Here is an 18,616-nt window from a genome sequence, read left to right as displayed (position 1 = left end):
TACATTTACTTGTAATATAAATTTTACCCTCACAATTCCTGTTAATTATTTAGGTAACTACTTTGTTGATGTGATTATCTCGAAATAATCCAATGTTATTTCAGTTTTAAAAGTAAAGTTCATTTTTCCCTTTGAAAAAACAAATATAGTCATGAAAGATATTGGTTAATCATAAAAGATTACTCTTCCTACTCACAGAAGAATTGTTTTTTACAAAAGAAGAAAACTTTTAAGAGAAGTTAACCAAAGAAAATTATTTTCAAAAGGTGAATTACCTAAGGTTAATGGTTAATGGTGCTAGAGACGGAATGTTTAGGTGCCCCCAAATTCTTATTTTTGAAGCCTAACCCAAGGTGATGGTGTTTGGGGGCAACAGGGCCTTTGGGGGCTCCGCCCTCGCGGACGGCATTGATGTCGGGACACGTATGAAGGGGGCACCTTCCCCTTGGGGAAAGGCCCCTCCACCTGCCCTGGGAAGACGCAGCAGGGGCACTTGTCATGCCTGTCGTGCGCCGGGGCGGCCGCCACCCGGACATGGACCCTCGTGCCCCCGAGACTGAGTGACGAGCTCTGCTGATCGCAAGTGGCCGGTCTGTACCCTCCGTCACGGCAGCACGGCGGGTGGGGGGACATCAGAGATGACTCGTCATAGTTCAAACAATCACGAAACTCACGTGATCTGTGCCACACGCTCAGCCTAATGACTCGGTGTGGTTTTTATTTCACCCCCTGAGAGACTCTCGTGGACGGGCCAGCACCGTGTGAAACATCCGGGAATATCATTCTGCAAACTCTCCTCGATTTACTGATATGCACACATCTCCAGCGATGTTTTTCTATCCAGAATACAGATGTTCCATCCATTCATTGTGCGGTGTGTGCACACATGTGTGCGTGTGACCATTCAGAAGATTCTTGGACACACACGTGAAAGCGTGAAGCAAATTTTAAATGGTATAATAGTGTAGCGGCTACAATTATAAATATAGATAATATTATATCCAATACTTTAATCATTAGGGCTTAAATTAAAACAGCTTGTCCTCAGGGCAGCAATAGAGGCCTCCAAATAATTGGCCTTACACATGAGAATCTCACTGCACTAGACAAAGCAAATATACCTTTCCTCACTCACTAAACTGGAAGAGAAAATTTCCAAAAATTAATTGCTCAAGTGATTAAAAGTAACTCACTATTTCAATTTCCAGGGTAAGTCTATTTGACAGTCCTCATGATTTTCCACAAATACAATTCTCGTCTCCCTCTCCCCCGCCCACCCTTTCCCCAAAATGTCCCACGGTCTTTAAATGCTTTAGCATTTTAGCCCACACTCTGCCAGTTAGATGAACTAATTCGTATTCACTATTTATGAATCTGTATCAGTTAATTAAACTGAGTAAATCAGCAATAGAAAGAAGAAAGAGGTGGTGGGGGGAGAAAGTGAATTGTGTTTTTGCCCCCCGGTAGTTTATTTTTTTAAATAATATGGTTTAATCCATACCCAGACACTTATGATACACTCCAATAGTTATTTATTACATGCCCAAAAATTATTAGATGCAGAAAAACATGAAACTTGCTAATTTAGGAGAGATTTAACATGAAATATTTGCTACTTTGAATCACTAGTAATGAAACAGAAATATCGGATAATTATATAGCAACTAAATTACCCACACTGAGTCATTCTTGCTGGTTGTATTCAGAGAAGAAAGTACTGAGGAAATCAAAGTCTGGGAGACAGTAAAGCAATGTGGTCAATTTCTTTAATCTAAAACACCATTTTTAGCATAATTGTACCCATAGCAATTTCCTGTGAAAAAGGGTTTCATAATGGAAAGGAAAAATAGACTCCACATTGCCTTATTCACGGAGCTGTTATTTTACAGTGTCCTGTGAAAGAAGAAAAATGTTCTGGTCCCTGACTAACCGACGGTCTTGGGGACAGAAGGATTCTAGACTCGCAGATTAAAAAGTAATTACAGATGTGCTGAGGCGAATATTCGGTATGGAATGACAGGGCAGCACCATTTATAAAAACTTGACTTAAACACGACAAAATGGTATCTCAGTTTGATGCTATTTTCTGTATATGGCTCTTAAATTTTTGCTTCTGATTTGTCTGCCCCTTTCAAAGCGTGGCCAGCATAGGGTCTACCTGCTCCCTCAAGAAAAACTGCCACACCTACTTGGAAAGCCCCGTGCTCCCTAAATCACAGTCAGCAAGCGGGTCAACCGAAATCCGCGACTCCTCACCTTCGCCTGGGCTGGGAGACCACATGAACCTCTGGAACTTCCCATAAGTTGGAATCGTTCTACCTTTTCATTGGCTGTATTTTAAATATTTCCAATTATTTAGGTTAATCTCTATGTGCTTTTTCACTAAAATGACTCAATTCCTGTTTTGAGTTTTTTATAACAAACTCTTTAAAAGCGGCCGTTAACATTTAGAGACCCTAAACCACGAGACCCTCAACGACACCCACACATGCGCATCTCCCCACACAGAGCTCCCCCCACCGTCCCTGTCCCCCCTCGCTCCGCGTCTGTCCGCTCCCCCCCGCCGGAGCCTGTTCTCCGGACACCCACCCGGCCCACTTCGCCCTCCTGAAGTCCTCGCACTAGCGCTGCCCCTGCCCCACTCATTCTGCTCCCTTTTCCCTTAGGATTTATGGTGAATTGTACATCTTACATTTCACTCATTGCTTTTCATCGCTTTTCGGCCTCCCCCCAGAATGGGAGCTGTCTGCAGGCACAGGGCTCGCCTGCTTTGCCCAGGCTGCACCTCCCCCCCAGAACACAGCCTGGTACGCAGTGGAACTCTCTAGAAAGCAGACAGCAGAAGTGCAGGAGACAGGAGACCCCGTGGCACAGGGACCTTCCAATGCAGTGGTGGTGCCAGGTACAGTGACGGGTTCAACACACGCTCCTGAGACGCAGCCCTCACCCTGCCCCAGTGTTCCCGTTACTGTGACTATAAACTGTCTGGTAACTTCCAATAACTCACTTTCTCTGCCTGAGTCAGCCGTCTCTGCCGTCTGCAAACAAGACCCCTGGCTGGTGCACCCCTCGGCCTCACCGCACAGGCTCCTCCCGGACAGAAACACTCGGTGTTCAGCTCTGTGCTCCCAAGTTAGTGCGCAAGTGGCACAAACGAGAATTCAATCAGCATAGGACCAATCAGTGGCTATTAATATAATCTGAATAACCAAATAGACCAACGTTAAATGCCACTTAAAACACACAATTTAGAAATTAAGTAGGTTAACTCTATTTCTTTCTTTTATTTATTTTTTTGGGGGGGAGGGTTTGGTTGGTTGCTTTTTGGCAATCATTAAAGATTCGTAGATTTAAAAAACGTAAAAGTGTTAAATATCTAATAGAAAAACAGAAGTGGTATAAATAGAAGATATTTAGTTATATAAGGTTATGTAATAGACTAAGATAATACATTTGGTTACATAAATCTCTCACAAAGAATAAAATCAATCTCTATCATAAAATAATCTCACATTTTGCTCCTAATAATCATTTTATAAAAGGAATGAATGCTATTGATGATAACAGCTATTCACTGAAAACTATGCATAGCTCAGTTCAAACCTTCCCCAACAGAGGCAGGGGTCAAGGTGCTCGTCCTACTCAGGTGGATGGAAGAGACCCAACCTTTGCGAACGTGCTGGGGCTCGGACACAACACCCCCGGTGAAGGCCTCAGCGGCAGCCTCAGAAGCAACCGTTTCTCTGACCTCCGCCCGTGCTCCTGCCTCAGTCCCACTCCGCGCTCAGGCTGGCCACAGAAGCCAGAGCCCTTTTCCCAAGCCGGCCGTGGCCCTAAAACTATGGCTCCAACGTCCCGCCACCTTTCTGTGTAAAAACTGGCCGTAAAGAAACTATCTGACCTGCCTCGTTTGACCGCGGGTCGTAAGACCCCCCCATTCCAGAAGGCCCTGCCACACAGAGGAAGGACGCTGCTCAGAGAGGCCGGGGAGAGTCTAGACAGACAGGGCTGCCTCGGTTTCCCCACTCAGTCTGTCAGCATTAGAACACACCCTTCTTGTCTGGTCACATTTCTACATGGCTGCCCACACTTTGTTGAACCTGAGCATAAAAATGGACAATTTTCCTGCACCTTTTGGTCCTCATTCTGAAAGCTTAAATTAAATATTTAATAATACACATATACACAGTAAATAAATTTGCATGCCTTTACTCCTATTAATCTGCACCTTTTCAGTGCTTCCAGCAACTCTTTGGAAGTTCAAGGGGGTTCCCCTGACCCCTACTCAAGCATGTACACATATACAAAAACATACACGTAGATCAATATAAACATATATGTCCAGTTATAATGCAATTTAAAAACAGGAAATGCACTGGAGCTAAATGTTCTGACCTCTACCTTTTGCTTATTATATTTTATTATTTTCCTACCTGCTAAAGCCCCGACCTGGAAAAGGCACCAATAAATATTAACTGAATAAAAGCTGACTCTAGTAGACCAGTGTGGGAAATATAATGCTCTAAAACACAAGTGGTTCCATATGTAATAGTTCCTCCTGTAAATATGAAAATTATTTTAGTTCTTATTTTAAAAGATTACAAGAGCTACAGGTCACCTAATTCAGTGGGTAAGCTCAACAGAAGTGACAAAAGTGATATTAAATAGTAAGATGTGTCCCTCCCAGATTGAAGTTAGCAACAGAACTGACCCAGCTGCCCTCAGCGCCGACAGCCCCACCGTGCAGGCCGTGCGTGTTCCGTGGAGTGACACCAGATGTCGCAAACGCCACACACTTGCTGACACAGCGCTCAGGAGACAAAAGATCCAATGCTGAAGTCCAACAGAGTGTTCAGGGTTGGATCTGACAAATATCTTATTCTAGGTGACCCTAAGTATTTTGTGCAATATCAGCTTCTAAACCCTTTAATAATTTACAAGACTTTTCAGGAGATTTAAGTACAGCATTATCACAGAAAAAATAATGAAATAATTGTTTTATGAAATTGTGGTCGACTATGATAATTCTAAATGAAATTCAGAATCCATCCACAAGAGGATTAGAATGATTACTGGGCCAGTGATCAACTCCTATACAAGGTATCCTCCTTTCTATCACTGAAAAAAGAATACAGGCAAACAAATCGCCAAATTGCAACATCACTGCTATAGAAGTCGGAAATGCACGTATATATTAACACTCCAGGGCCCAACTTCAGGAGAGCAGCCGATCTAAGTATCTTTGTGCAAGGCACAACTTCAGTTTTCCATCTCTAGCATGACTGAAGTACATGTTCCTAACTGTCCCTTTCAATTCTTACACCCTTTTCATGTAAAAGACAACATCCTACATTCTTTTGCTGCACGTACAGACTATCACAATGTGTGCGGATGGCGTGTAAATGATCGATACCTTCTTGATCGCCTGCATGGACAGCAGGCTCTGGGTGTCACGAGGGACACAGCGGTAAGTGACCGCCCCATCACTGGGGAGGACAGAGTTAGAACAGGCTGCGGGAGAATAACTGACGGTCACGGGCAGGCCAAGACCCCACTGGGGGCAGCTCAGAAGTGGGTGCGGAGGAGGAGGTGTGAGAGACCCCTGGTAAACAGGAAGGCATCCCAAGCGGCAAGAACATCGTGAGCAAGAACAGGAGACATGGTAGTGAATGGGAAAAAGATAATTAGGCAGGATAAAACAAGTGAAGGGGGAACCTTTGAAAATGAAGGAAGTTAGTATAAATACGAATTTACTGCAAACACAAATTGAGCAATAAAATAATACGTGATCAATGCTTTGGGTGTGTTTGTGTTTCAGAACAGAAAGGTGGGAAGGAGGAAAAGACGTATTGATCAGAATACAGTACGTGTTTAGAAATACGTCAGCTGAGCTGTATCCACCCCTATTACACAGCCAGGAGGAAGGAAGGATCGTCTAGATTTGGACCTTTTAAATATTAAATAGATATAAAGAACTAGGAGGCATTTTAAATGTAACCAAATCTTATCAAGCCAAATTTAGAGTACTTTAGAAGGAAACATTGCTTAATAAATCATGACTAAAAATTTGTGGCACTATCCAAAAATATCTAGAAAGGTAATGATATATAATTTTCCTTAATGTCACTCGAATAGGGCTAAAATTAAATACATTAAAGTTAAATTAAGTGTTCTAAGAAAATATGGTAAAACCAAGATGATATAATGCTCCCCCTCCAAGATCTACTAAAATTATATACTTTCCCCATACAAGTACATGTCATTAGGGCAAGAATTATTTTCTCCTAAAGAATTAAGCATTTATTTTGACTTCTTTTTATGAACTGCTCTGTGGGGTATTCAAATAGCTGTAGCACTTTAGAGGAAAGTCTTTCTTTATAGAAGAATTCCAGATAATCAACGTGGAAGGAATTTTAAAAAGAACAGTATTAGAAAGTCACTGTTTTGAAAGGATGGGGACCTGCGCCCGGCTGCCACCGCTGGATGCACGGATCGCGCACTGCAGTGGCCACTGAAGCGGCAGGTGCGGGCACACGCGTCCGCAGGCGTGTTGCCATGTCAGTAGCAGCAAGCCCGCACCCACCGGGCACTCTCGGCAAGAGAAGTGAAGCCGAGTTCAATCACATCTTCAGATATAAGCTCCACTTAGGTGGAAATACGGCGGAGAGAAGTTTGGAAACTTGCAGAGTAAAGCCTGCTGAAGTGCAAAAGATTGCTGGGAGAGCGGCTATCACCCTGTCTCGGCCGGATTATGGGCTTTCTGGGGGCAGAAACGGAAGCTGCGGTAAGTTGGTGACATCCCTCAGATGTGAGATCAAGGAATCTGCGCCTTGCTTCAGGATGGCATTTCCCAAAATGTTCTAGGATATTGATGTAAAAGGGAGGGGTGGGTGTTCCTTCTTTAAATAAGCTTAGAAAACATATTTCTTTCAATTAATTGAATATTAACAATGTTCATTAGCACACTGCTGTAGAAATACCTCCTGAAATCTCATGCAGCATCTTCACAACTTAAAGAATATATTCTTCTTTTGGAGAAAGTATTTGTCCCCTCCCTGTCTAGGAAACACCCCGTGGGAGGAAACACCGGGAATCTCAGACAGCGTGGCACGTCGCTCTGGCCAGTGCTTCCCGGAGATGACCCCAGAGGCAGAGGACGGGCGGGTCAGAGGGGGAGGAGGTGGAGCAGGCCAGGTGTGCGATGCCGGGGACGCCACTGAGCTAAGGCCCCGGCACAGGAAGCAGGTGGGAGCCAAGAGGCTCACGGTGAGTATCGACAGACACTCACTCTGCAGACCTTAGAGGCAGTACGACAGGGTTGCTGGACAGCAACACCAAGGCTCCCAGCTCAGGAGGAAGGGACGCTGGGGACGCCAAGGTTACAGGTGGAGTAGCTGAGGCAGCAGAGGAGCACGCTTGCGGCAGACGCATAGACGTCGTGGGCAGAGCACGTGTGTACACATAACATGCAACATTCTCCTACGCAAAACTCAGACTCTCTGGGAACAAAATACTAAGCAAATGACTCCTATCCATGGAGTCTTAATTTTTTTCCCTCTAAACGTGACGTGAGCCATTCCCTGGTTCCACTTACCCACAAGGCCTGTAGGTGAACACAATGTAACTCTCCTCATCGCTCCTCTCGATGAAGGTCACACACGTGTGCTTCTCCCAGTGCCTCATGGCCTGCTTGAACATGGCTCGCTGGCTGCCTGGAAAAAATGCGCAACGTGAATCCCAGGAGAGCCGCCCGGGAGCTGCTCGCGGGGTCCTGTCCCGCCCGGCTGGGAGCTGGGAATGCCACCACTGTCTCCAGCCAGAGGACGCTGTCTCCAGCACCGCGGTGGGTCACTGCGGAGAACACACTGGCTGCCCAAGCGCCTCCTCTATGAGGACGGTGGACCGGGCTCTGCAAGGCGCCCACACTCCTGCCGCCAGGTGAGGCGCCCACCCTCCTCCCCCGGGTGAGGGCGGAGCCGCTCCAGGCTCAGGTCTGATGGCACATGTGAAACTCAGCCTACAGCCGAGCAGTCCTCTAGACCCGTAGCGCACAAGACTAAGGACACTTTTTTCAGTTTCAAAGTCATTCTAAATAACCTAGGTTAACGGAGTATTTTTCCAAGTTTGATTAACAATGTTATATGGAATGTTAATATTCTGTAAAATCACACTGAATCTGCACGACAGTGTGCGCGTCTTTGTCCAGACAGGCGCTCCGGGAGCATCTCACCAGTGAAGTTGCCGCCTATGACGTAGGGGATGACACCCCCGGGCCACACTCTCTCCGTGCGGGACGTGGCGGCTCTGGGAACCCGGTTTTTCTCACTCTGGGCTGAGGGCGGCAGAGACGCTTTTCCCTGGGCTGTGCTGTTGTGCTCCAGGCCTGCAGTGACATTTAACACAGTCTGTGAAACTAAGTTCTCCGTCAGGGAGTCGCTTACCTCTTAAAGGACAAAATTTGAAATGTCTTATTTACATAGTTGTATGAATACGCCTGAAGTCAAAATGCACCAAAGGAAACTTCAGTTATCTTACATACTTGAAAAAAAGCCTTAAAATATTTGAGTGTTTCATGTCAAAATACTATCTCTTAATGCTCTATGAGCGAATTTTGATGAATTTCCACAACAGCCTTAAGCAGATAGAAGTCAGGCGTGCTTACAGGCCACAGAAGAATTGCTCTACATTTTCTAATGGACTAGCTCACTATCACCTTACCAACGGATGGTAAAACAGACACTGCCTAATACGGTCCCACGATATTCAAGACTCTTCTTACTCCTGCTACCTCCATAGTCCTTTCAATCAGAATTGATGCTCCGCAGTACAGCCTAAAATCCCGAGTATTACACTGTACAGGTAAACAAAATAACTGAGAGGGACGTGGTCCAGGTCACAGGACACTGGGCCGCCTCCATTCCAGCTCCCTCTCGAGTCACCCCAAGGTGCGTGGCAGGATGTGGAGGCCAGTGCACAGCACTGACAGGCAACACGGGACGACTCTGTTCCAGAGCCGCTTTCCAGTCTAGAGTCTCTTAGTTTTCTTGGCGGCCGTTTATAATGTTTTTGTTACTGTTTTTCCTAAATTTGCATGATTATCCTTTCTTGGTCATCTCTCACTGTCAGTACCGATTTCCTACCACTAGTACTGACTCAGAAACAACAAGCATTAAATGTCTCAACCCTGTCTCTTCCATACCCTGGAGCAAAGCACCTTTCCTGGAAAATTATTCCTTGAAAGTACGTGCTGTGAGTATTTAATTAATAAGCCATCAACTCAAGAAATGTTAGGATATGAGCTATGAATAGAGGAATTTAAAAAAATTCTAAAATCTACAAATAGTTGTTAATAAATTCAATACTATAAATATTAACTATGAAACCAGAGGCAGTTTTTCTGAATGTTTATATATATATATATATATATATAATATTTTTTGAATGGTCAAAAACATTTTAACTATTTTTTAATTTAATAAATCAGTTTGTCAATTTAAGTGGATTTCATTTCAAAACACCATATTTTTTCATTTGATTAAAATTGATGTAGCTCCAGGCTTTACAAAAATACCTTGGTATGATATGAAATTAACTGGAAGTTAAGTATCAACAATAAAATAAACACCTGATACATTTTTAATAAGGAGAATCTTAAAGGAACATTTCAAATTATTCTAAGTTCTAAAAAATTTACATCAAATATGAGCTAACAAAATACAAATTTCTCAGCATATATCCTTTAAATACTTCACATCATAATGGCACACAGATTTTAATAAACCAAACTGCTGTGAGTATAACGTTCACTGCACATCAAGTCAAGCGTCTGCAACTTTAAACACTGATATACCAGAGCCAATTCTTCTTATCCTGTCGATAAGCCGGGAGAGGGCTCCTCGCTTCTTGGACATACCATGGTCTCCAAGTCCTCCTTATAGAATAAAAGAAAACAATTAAGTTAAACTTAAAGTCCATTAAAATTCTTGCAAATAAACAACAGCATAAGGCAACATTGATTTCTCTTTGGATGTATTTTTTATGTGGTCTTAAATCATTAGAGTCATGAATATCTGTGAATCTTTCAAGAGGGTAAAAACTCTACCACAACCAATGTTGGAGGCTAAAAACAAGGGGTGGGGGAGACTCCGAGAGCCACCTAAATGACTTTATTTGGGCATGATGACAGTTGAGTCATGTACTGCTAATGTGAAACATTTTTCCTCACTGTGCCCTTGACGTCACATGGTGTTGTACAGGATGACAGCAAGTTGCCCTGCTGACTGCACCCCAGCTATTTTCCCAACACAAACTGAGTATTTTCAGATGCCAAATCAGCAAATGGAAATAAAAACATCAGAAGAGCAAATGTGTAGTGCAAGTTTTGCTCCAAAGCTTCCATAAATTTTGAAAAGTTTTTAAAGGCATATCATATTTTATACTAGATTCAACTAAATCTGGGAAATTAGCTTCTCTAGTTTATAAAAACCAATGGCACGTAATTACAAAAAAGCCACAAGGTAAAACTCCAAATGAATGTTTAGCCACAAAATATATTCTGTTACACCATATAATTTGAAAAGTTTATAAAAATAGAGTGTAAAGAATTTTATGGTGCAAAAAGAGCAGGAAGGGATAGGAATAAGGGAAAATGTCTCCTTGCAATTTTACCAGCAAGACTGGAGAAGGTGGATCCCTGCCCTAGGCAAGGAAGCACAGCATTCGGCAAAAAATCAGTCCCGACGCCATCCCAGGGCTTTCATGTAATGCTGCTCCCAATGTTGTCCCCTAGTCTCTCTTCACTGAATGTTTTTAGTCAACAAGAAAGTGGTACCCCTGCGCAAACAGCCGATATAACCATGCACGACATCAGAACAAGTGCAGATGGATTTGCACCACTGCAAATGTCTATGCTTCACAGCCCTTGAGCTGAGCCAGTAAAGACAGACAGACAGACACAAAGACCACACACTACCATCAGATCACTTGAACTATTTCTTTCCAATATCTATTTCCCCTTTAAAATTAATACTGAAGCATAATTACCTAGATTGAAACTAAAACAAAAGAAAAAAACAGATACGGTAACAAAATCTATTGCCATATAAGCCTCTTAAAAGAAAAATCAAGTCAGTCCTTATAAGGCAAGTAGGTTAGAGCGCTTGTTTGCTGATAATAATCTGCTTAATTATTTGCATTGCTGGTCACATTTTTGCTGTGCATCTTGAGAAAAATTTTTGAAATTTTTTCATTGAGCATTTTAGAAAGATTAGGTAATACTTAAATGTATTCATTCCTAAGCAGTTACAAGAAACATTTTTGAAGTGTGGCATTTATGTGCATGAAATGACCATTATGTAGCAACTATATTTGTATTAAATAGGCCAGAAACACATCTGAGTAGATTTATAAGGTGGCTAATTATGAGATAAAAGAAATGTCTTTATTAATATTAAGGTAATTTAAGGATATAGTAATTATAAAATTGGGAAAACTACCTTTGGCAGTTTCCAAACTACCAAAGGCAACATGTTTTTAATAATATTTTTAGTAAATTTGAATAATTTCATAGCAATTGAAATAAAATTCCATGTAGGCACTTCATTGGAATAGAAGTTTTATAATACCATGAAAATACCCAAATTAACTAAATATTATGGCAAAGATGATATATTTTGAAATTAGGAAATGAGAAATACAGTCAAAGCAGTACAAACAAATTACAAGAAAGGTAAAAGACAGAAAAAATATGTAAGATACTTTTACATTGTTTGAAATGCAACTGAATAGTGCAAGTTACTACTGAACTTTTAAATGTGGACCTTTCCCATAAACATTTAGAATAAATGCTTTTATTATATAATCTGTTTTATTCTATATATCTGCAATAACATTTTTTCTCTCAACTATTACTATCTCAGAGTTTAAACAATAAATGAAATAAATTTAAATAATATTAAAAAATTTTAAATCACAGAAGATTGACGGCTTCAAAATAATGGGGGAGAGAGGTTAAAGAAATGACCTAAATAAAACTTGAAGCTAATGAAAACTCTAATAAAAGCTGAAAATGCAACTTAAAATCAATCTAGGATTTTGCAGAGTCGCATCATTGCTCCGCTGTTCAGGACACATGGTCTTCACGACAGCAAAACACGTGAGACGGCAACTGGAGTCCCTACCCAGGCACACGTTCCACGGGAAGGTACCGCGTGTGATTACACTGCAAAGCAGGATCTCGCCCTTACATTGGTACATGCTTCAGAAGAGATCGTCACTACACATAACAAAGGCCAAAGTATACTAGTATTAAGTTGTGTTCTATTATCTTAAATAAATTCCTTATGTTTTATCTTATAAACTTCTATTTTTAAATAAATGTCTTAGATGTTATAAAGCTATTTTGATTACATAGAATAATGATTATCTAATATTAACATGCTGTGTTTTCAGCAATTGATTTCAAAATGTAATTTTATATGCATTTTTGTATATATGCGAACACACACAGCAAATATGGTGATAAAACACTAGTGCTCCTTGTACTATCCTATCAATTTTGTCATATGTTTGAAATTAGTCATAGTAAAAAGTTACAAAAAAAGTAGTTTAGGCAAAGAGATAATGATTCCAGTAAAAAGTCTTCAGTCTATAATATATATTGTATTACATTTTGCTAGATACCAGAAAGAAACTACATATTTTATTTTCATGGAATAGAAGAGGAAAATAAAAAATAGTAAAAAGGAGAAATGCAAGGAGATCAAAAAGCATGACATCAATTAAATTTTTTAGCTATAACTAAAAAAAGAAATTTTATCTTTCTAACCTTGCAAATTTTCTCTAAAATAACACAGAGTAGAAATTTTACCAACTCAATGTAGTGCTCGAGAGCAGGAAATTCAGCCTTCCTCAGAATCCAATATCAGCTCTGACTTGGCCACTTCCAGATCGTGCCACGAAAAGAAGGTATTAATATATAACTGTCTACACCTCAGTCCCTCCCCTTGTGAATCACAGTACTAGCAGCTGCCCTCACAGGGCTGTTATGAGAATCCGGGTTCATACCGGCAAAGCACTCAGACCAGGCCTGGGACACAGCAAACACTGCAACATGTTGGTCAAACTAATTAATAAAATGAAAACCATGAATAAAACCTAAATTTCTAAATATGTTCATCTGGGTGCAGGAAATCGAAGTTGATCAGCGGGATATTGAAAATGACTCAAAGAGTACTGGTAACATTTCAAGAGTATATTTTCTCCAAAATGAATATGAAATTAATCAAACAATCAACCGTACCTGTGGTATGCCCCAAGCTTCCAAAGGGGTTCTGTGTGAGGTCAATCGTCCTGTCTATCTGGAAGATATTCAAGTCTTCATCATCTAAGGCAATGTCGCCCCAAAACACAGCTAAAAAAAGAAAAGTTGAATTAAAATGTAAAGTGTTTCAGAGTGCAGTCAGTGTGAACAAAGCTGTTCATAATGAGGAAAACACTGCTCAGAGGACAGAAACGTGGCTGGAACAGGGACAGACATCTCAGAAAGTCGCCACAACTGGGCGCACTGGGCCTGCCACAGTGTAAACGTCGGTCACCTGTGAAACGGCAGGACCCAGGTTTTACTCTGGTGTCTGTGGGGGCAGGAACAGCAGTTTCCTTGAATAAGATGTCCCTGATTTGGGGGGGTTCTAAAATTAGAGAAACAAGCAAGTGGTGATCACTGTCATCACCTTTATTAGCAGTAACTGTTTTCTGCAAGAATAAATTCTCTTCTTTGAGCCAGCTGGTTGGCCTGAAAACTGGGGCGCTCAACCCCACAGGATGGAGTTTCAGTCCCACATTTAAATAAACGCAGCGCGAGTACAATAAAACTCAAACGTGGCTTAGGTTTTTATTCTCCTGCAATGGCCTTTCCGGGCAGGAGGATGCATGTCTTGATGGACTGTAGCCTGCACTGAGCAGCCATCCCAGGACAAGCCACTTCTGGGGAGCAGAAAGGCTGGGGCCGCCGACACTTCCAGAGAGGGAAAACAGTCTGGAGTGCGGAAACCTGTTTTATTTCTCGCCTTTCCTCCTAAACTACCAGCTTCAGAGCGGCTTGGCAGTTCTGAATACGCCGTAAATTGCTTCAGGAGAAAACCAGGTATTTCTCTGAGTGAGCAGCAGTGAGTGGCCAAGCCAACCCGCTGACGCACTGTCGGCCAGACACATCTTTATGTTTTGATACTATCAACGGGAAAAAATCAGACATTTTAGAATTTTCAACCTACCACATAGTTTAGAAGGCATGGCTTCATTCTTATATTGTGCACATCTGAAGTTTCCCTTAATTCATCTTTTATTTAAATCTAAACATCCTATTCCTGTACACTAAAATATTTAATTCATGCATTGGTATAGGAAGGGGGACCATGACGACTCATATTAACATGTGTTTAGAATTTGCATTATAATCTAATATATATGAGATATTTGAGTGCAAAGAGATACATGAAATTCTCAAATCCACATTGATATTTTTTGTTTTCCTTTTTATACCGTATTTCCATTTATTTTGCATCAAAAGACAAAATTTGGAAAGAAACAGTTTTAAAAGTATGAATTATCATTCATTTGATCCATTTAAGATCCAATCCATTTGAGATTAGTGAGATCAGGACTAAAAGTAATATGGGAAACTGGTCGCAGAAGACAATACCAGGGAAATGTCCAAGTGCAATTAGAATATTTACTATTGGTTTGGAATTCTGTTTGGATTCCAATGGTCAAAAAGGGAGTTGAAGCCAACCAATAGACCAAAATTAAATGTCAGGAAGAACAATTTTGAAACTACATGGAAAACCGCAGGTTTTGTTTTTCTCCTAAAGGTTATTTGCCTTCAATGTACTACAAAAATTTTCTTTTTAATCAGAGACTGAAAAAGGCAGAATGCTTTTGTTGCGGATGCCAAATAAGTGCACTTCATAAAATAGCATATGGTGAGAATGAGCATCCAAGACTGTGATTCCTGCACCCTGACTTCAAAAGACGTCTCTTCCACGCACTTTCCGATTCCCCAGTGGTCTTCTTTGTGACGCTGGGCCCAGCCATCAGCGTTAAGAAGGCTTCACGTTTACGATTTCTGAAAACCCGTGTGCAGAAATACGTATGAGTCTATAAGCACCAACCGCACACATCTTTCTGGAGACAAGCCACAGTGGATTGCCAGAAGGGATCCCACGAAGGAGAGAAGCACGACTTTGCCAGTGGCAAAGCCTGTCAGTCCATGCAGGAGAAAACACTTGCAAACTAAGCACCCTCAAGGAAACGAACATATTTACTTGAATTAACACTGAGACGCCTGACAGCGGGTCACCGCTGCAGAGTACACCGCACCACACGGACGAGAAGTCGGTGACACTGGGAACGCTGCCTGCAGAAGCCTCCCCAGAAACCCGCCCCCACTGACCCAGGCAGGTGTCCGCTCCACGTCCTGACTGTGCTTCCGCCAACAACAGGGATTTCATAATGACGTTCTCAGCCATAATTATGTTCTGAGTCCTCGATCTAATTTTGAAAATACAACAGAAAGCCTGCATTGCTCCCCTATAAATTCTCAATGCTAGATTCTTAAAATAAATACTACTTTAAGTACCCCCAAATTCATATTGTGGGGCACAAAAATGTGAATCGGAACACACCATGAACTGGGGTATCGGCTGTGTGACAAGATGAGCCCAGGTGTGCTGCGCACCTGGCAGATTTGCCTGCGACCAAAGTGCTGGACATTTCACCACTTCCCAGAACGAGTGCTCCCAGCTCTCCGTCCGGAGTGGATCACTGCCATGCACTTTGTCTAAAAAACAGCGAGAAGGCGGCTGCCCTTCTTTCTCATCCCGGTGGTGTACACGGTTAGATGCAGTTACGGGAAATTAGTCCTTCCCTCTGAACTCCACACTGACAGGCTCAGGAAATGCAGCACTGAGCTAGGAGATCAGTCATCTCGAGATTCACGGCTCTGGGGAGACAGTTCAAAGACTCCACGACAGCCGGGAGCGTCTGCTCATCACACGTCCCCGTGTGCAGTGCAACCCTCTGCCTCTCCGACGCTGCGTTTAGGGCGAAGAATGGCGCCACGTGAAGGTCTGAGCAGCTGCTGTGACTGCTCAGGGAGGCACAGCGAAAATCTCCTCAGACACCCGCAGCGAAGGCGTGAAAGTCAACTATTTGTACATGATTGACAGCCACTAAGCAAACTCCTGGGAAAAGTAAGATTTGACAAAAGTTCTAGAAAGTTCTAATGCATACGCTTTAGACAATGTTATACTACTTAAAAAACAAAATGATTTTCTGGTGGCATTTCATATGCAAAGAATAAATTTCCCCCTAAAATGACCCCCATGAAAGTTATAAATTCCAAGTCTGAGAAACAATTATCTAAAATTTTAAAATCTGTTGATACAAAAGTAAAAATGTATTTTATGTAAATTCTCAGAAACACTCTTCAAAAAAAAGATAAGAATTTTTTCCATGTGGTATGTGTTTTTCTTAAATTTCTGATAATAAAAAAGAAAATATTTCCAGTCCCATAATTTTAGCTGTGCATAAGAAAGCACCCCATGCAATGTTTGACTTAAAATATTTTATAGTTTTTTCCCAAAAATCTACATTTCCATTTCTACCATACACTACTACATAAACTCAACAAAATCTTCTAATCTACAACTAAAAATGTGCCTGTAGTGAACACTAACAGTAAGTTAAATCACGCTTTTCTCATGCCCTGGTGTGGAAGGCCACTTAGGAACATGACTTTTACCAAATAAAACGTCTTTACCTGCCAAGAGTAGACTTTTTGGAGGGTGGTAGGAGAACAATATAAAAAAAACTAGACTCTAGATGATTGCTTATGGGGGAAAAAAGAAAGAAATTGTCCAAACATGCTGCAAATTTAGAAGTTCCTTCAAAGAACACAGCCCTGCTGCTCGAGTTAAACACTGTCTTCTTAAACTATTTATTAAATCAGGAAATCTCAACAAAAAATCAGAAGTTCGATCTGAAATGCAAAACAAATATACACAGATGCGGATGATACCTCCTGCCAGAGCCAGGAACATGCCTCCGGAATACGGAAACGCTGGTGACAAAGGCAGTTTTCACAACATGTGTCAGGCTCAAGGTGAATCTAGCTTGATCAATCCACTCTGAACACAGCACACAAGCACCAAGCTGTCTGTGTCAAACCTTTTTTTTTTTCCCCCTCTAGATATAATTTTACAACATGGGTATGATTAAATGCTAAATTTCCAAATAGACGTATCTTTCTATTTAGGTCAGAAAACAAGATTTTTCCCATAACCAAAGGCCCCCTGAAACACGCACCCATCTGCGTGCAGCCCACCGTGCCGCTGGAGAGGGTTCTCTTGACATGTTTAAAATGCCCCACACCACAAATGCGCGTTCTGAACTCCTCGTCTCAGAAGAAGAAACAGTGACAGAAAAGTACTTTGATCCAGAAACATGAAAATAAATACCGCGGCTTTTTTGGGTCTGGCCTAATATTTTCTCTTGCGATCTTTAAGAAAATAAATTACTGTAGTTCACAGTTTTTAAAATCTGCCATTCTTATGTTGCTCAAATATTAAACATATAATAAGCCACTAGCAAGATTTGGTTTATTTATATTTCCCACATCATAAATCTCGTAAGGACAGCGCAAACATTTATTTTTTCTTCCCTGACGCCCATAATTGTTTACACTTGTGGCCAGTGTAGGAATAAACCCTGATACTTCCTTTTGAATTAAGTTTCTTTATTTTCTAAATATTGACACTAGCTCATGGAGTAAATCTTGACCTCTTGCTGGAAGTAAGACTGTTCATGCAAATGTGCTCTTTTGTGTAGTTTAGCTACGTTTTAACCACTGGCTGGTCACCTCTTCACACAAACAGAAGAATCTTTTTTCCTACATTTCCCCATTTTTATTTAGTCTAGTTTTATGACAGGTCCAGAGAAACTGTTGCATTCCAACCTTTCTGGTTATTATCATCTTTGTAATAATTATCATTAAAAACATTATTATCATTATAATCTTTTGTGAAATATTTCCTTTGCGGCACAAGTCAAAGGTCAGGGTCCCTGTTCTTAGGTTAGTGTCTCCCACTGCACAGCCGTAAAATATGTGCTCAGTGAAATAAAATTCCCAAAATTTAAAAACTCATTAACATCCTGAAACTTGACTCTACATACTGATTTCTATTTCTCTTCATCGCTTAGAGATCCTGAACAATTGGGAAGATAATTAAAGAGAATTTTATTTACTCCAAAACAAGTAAAAAATTGAAAGATTATGAAATATCCCTCTCAATATTACTTTCAATGTTTTAATGCTTTACTTTAAAAGTTCCATAAAGTCATAAAGTGGCAGTAACGGATACCACCATTAAATGAGTGGTATCGATATTCATAAGGCACCCTCACCAATATCATTCCATTTGAGCATTAGAAAATTCTGTGACATTGACTAATACCACTAACTTGCTAACAGAATTTACTTTTTATAAACTGTACCATTCTCTTATTGCCTGTAATGTTACGACGCCTACTGTTGAGCTGACATAGCAGAGTCTGTTAGCCC

The 18,616-nt window shown here is 41.2% G+C and overlaps 1 protein-coding gene across 1 annotated transcript in view; it reads right to left on the bottom strand.

The window, feature by feature from the left end:
- The window catches only part of TLL1 (tolloid like 1), a 163,365-nt gene that overhangs the window by 75,075 nt on the left and 69,674 nt on the right, over window positions 1-18,616 (bottom strand). Inside the window, exons 2-5 of the mRNA XM_069493212.1 lie at window positions 13,301-13,411; window positions 9,851-9,931; window positions 8,231-8,383; window positions 7,595-7,712 (exon numbers count right to left, since the gene is read on the bottom strand). Coding sequence (XP_069349313.1) covers window positions 7,595-7,712; window positions 8,231-8,383; window positions 9,851-9,931; window positions 13,301-13,411 — 463 coding nt within the window. The remainder of the gene's footprint in view (window positions 1-7,594; window positions 7,713-8,230; window positions 8,384-9,850; window positions 9,932-13,300; window positions 13,412-18,616) is intronic.

The sequence above is a fragment of the Eulemur rufifrons genome, chromosome 18, assembly GCF_041146395.1.
Source record: "Eulemur rufifrons isolate Redbay chromosome 18, OSU_ERuf_1, whole genome shotgun sequence".
NCBI lineage: Eukaryota > Metazoa > Chordata > Mammalia > Primates > Lemuridae > Eulemur > Eulemur rufifrons.
Note: the sequence above shows the minus strand (reverse complement) of the source record. Positions and strands in the feature narration are given on the sequence as shown.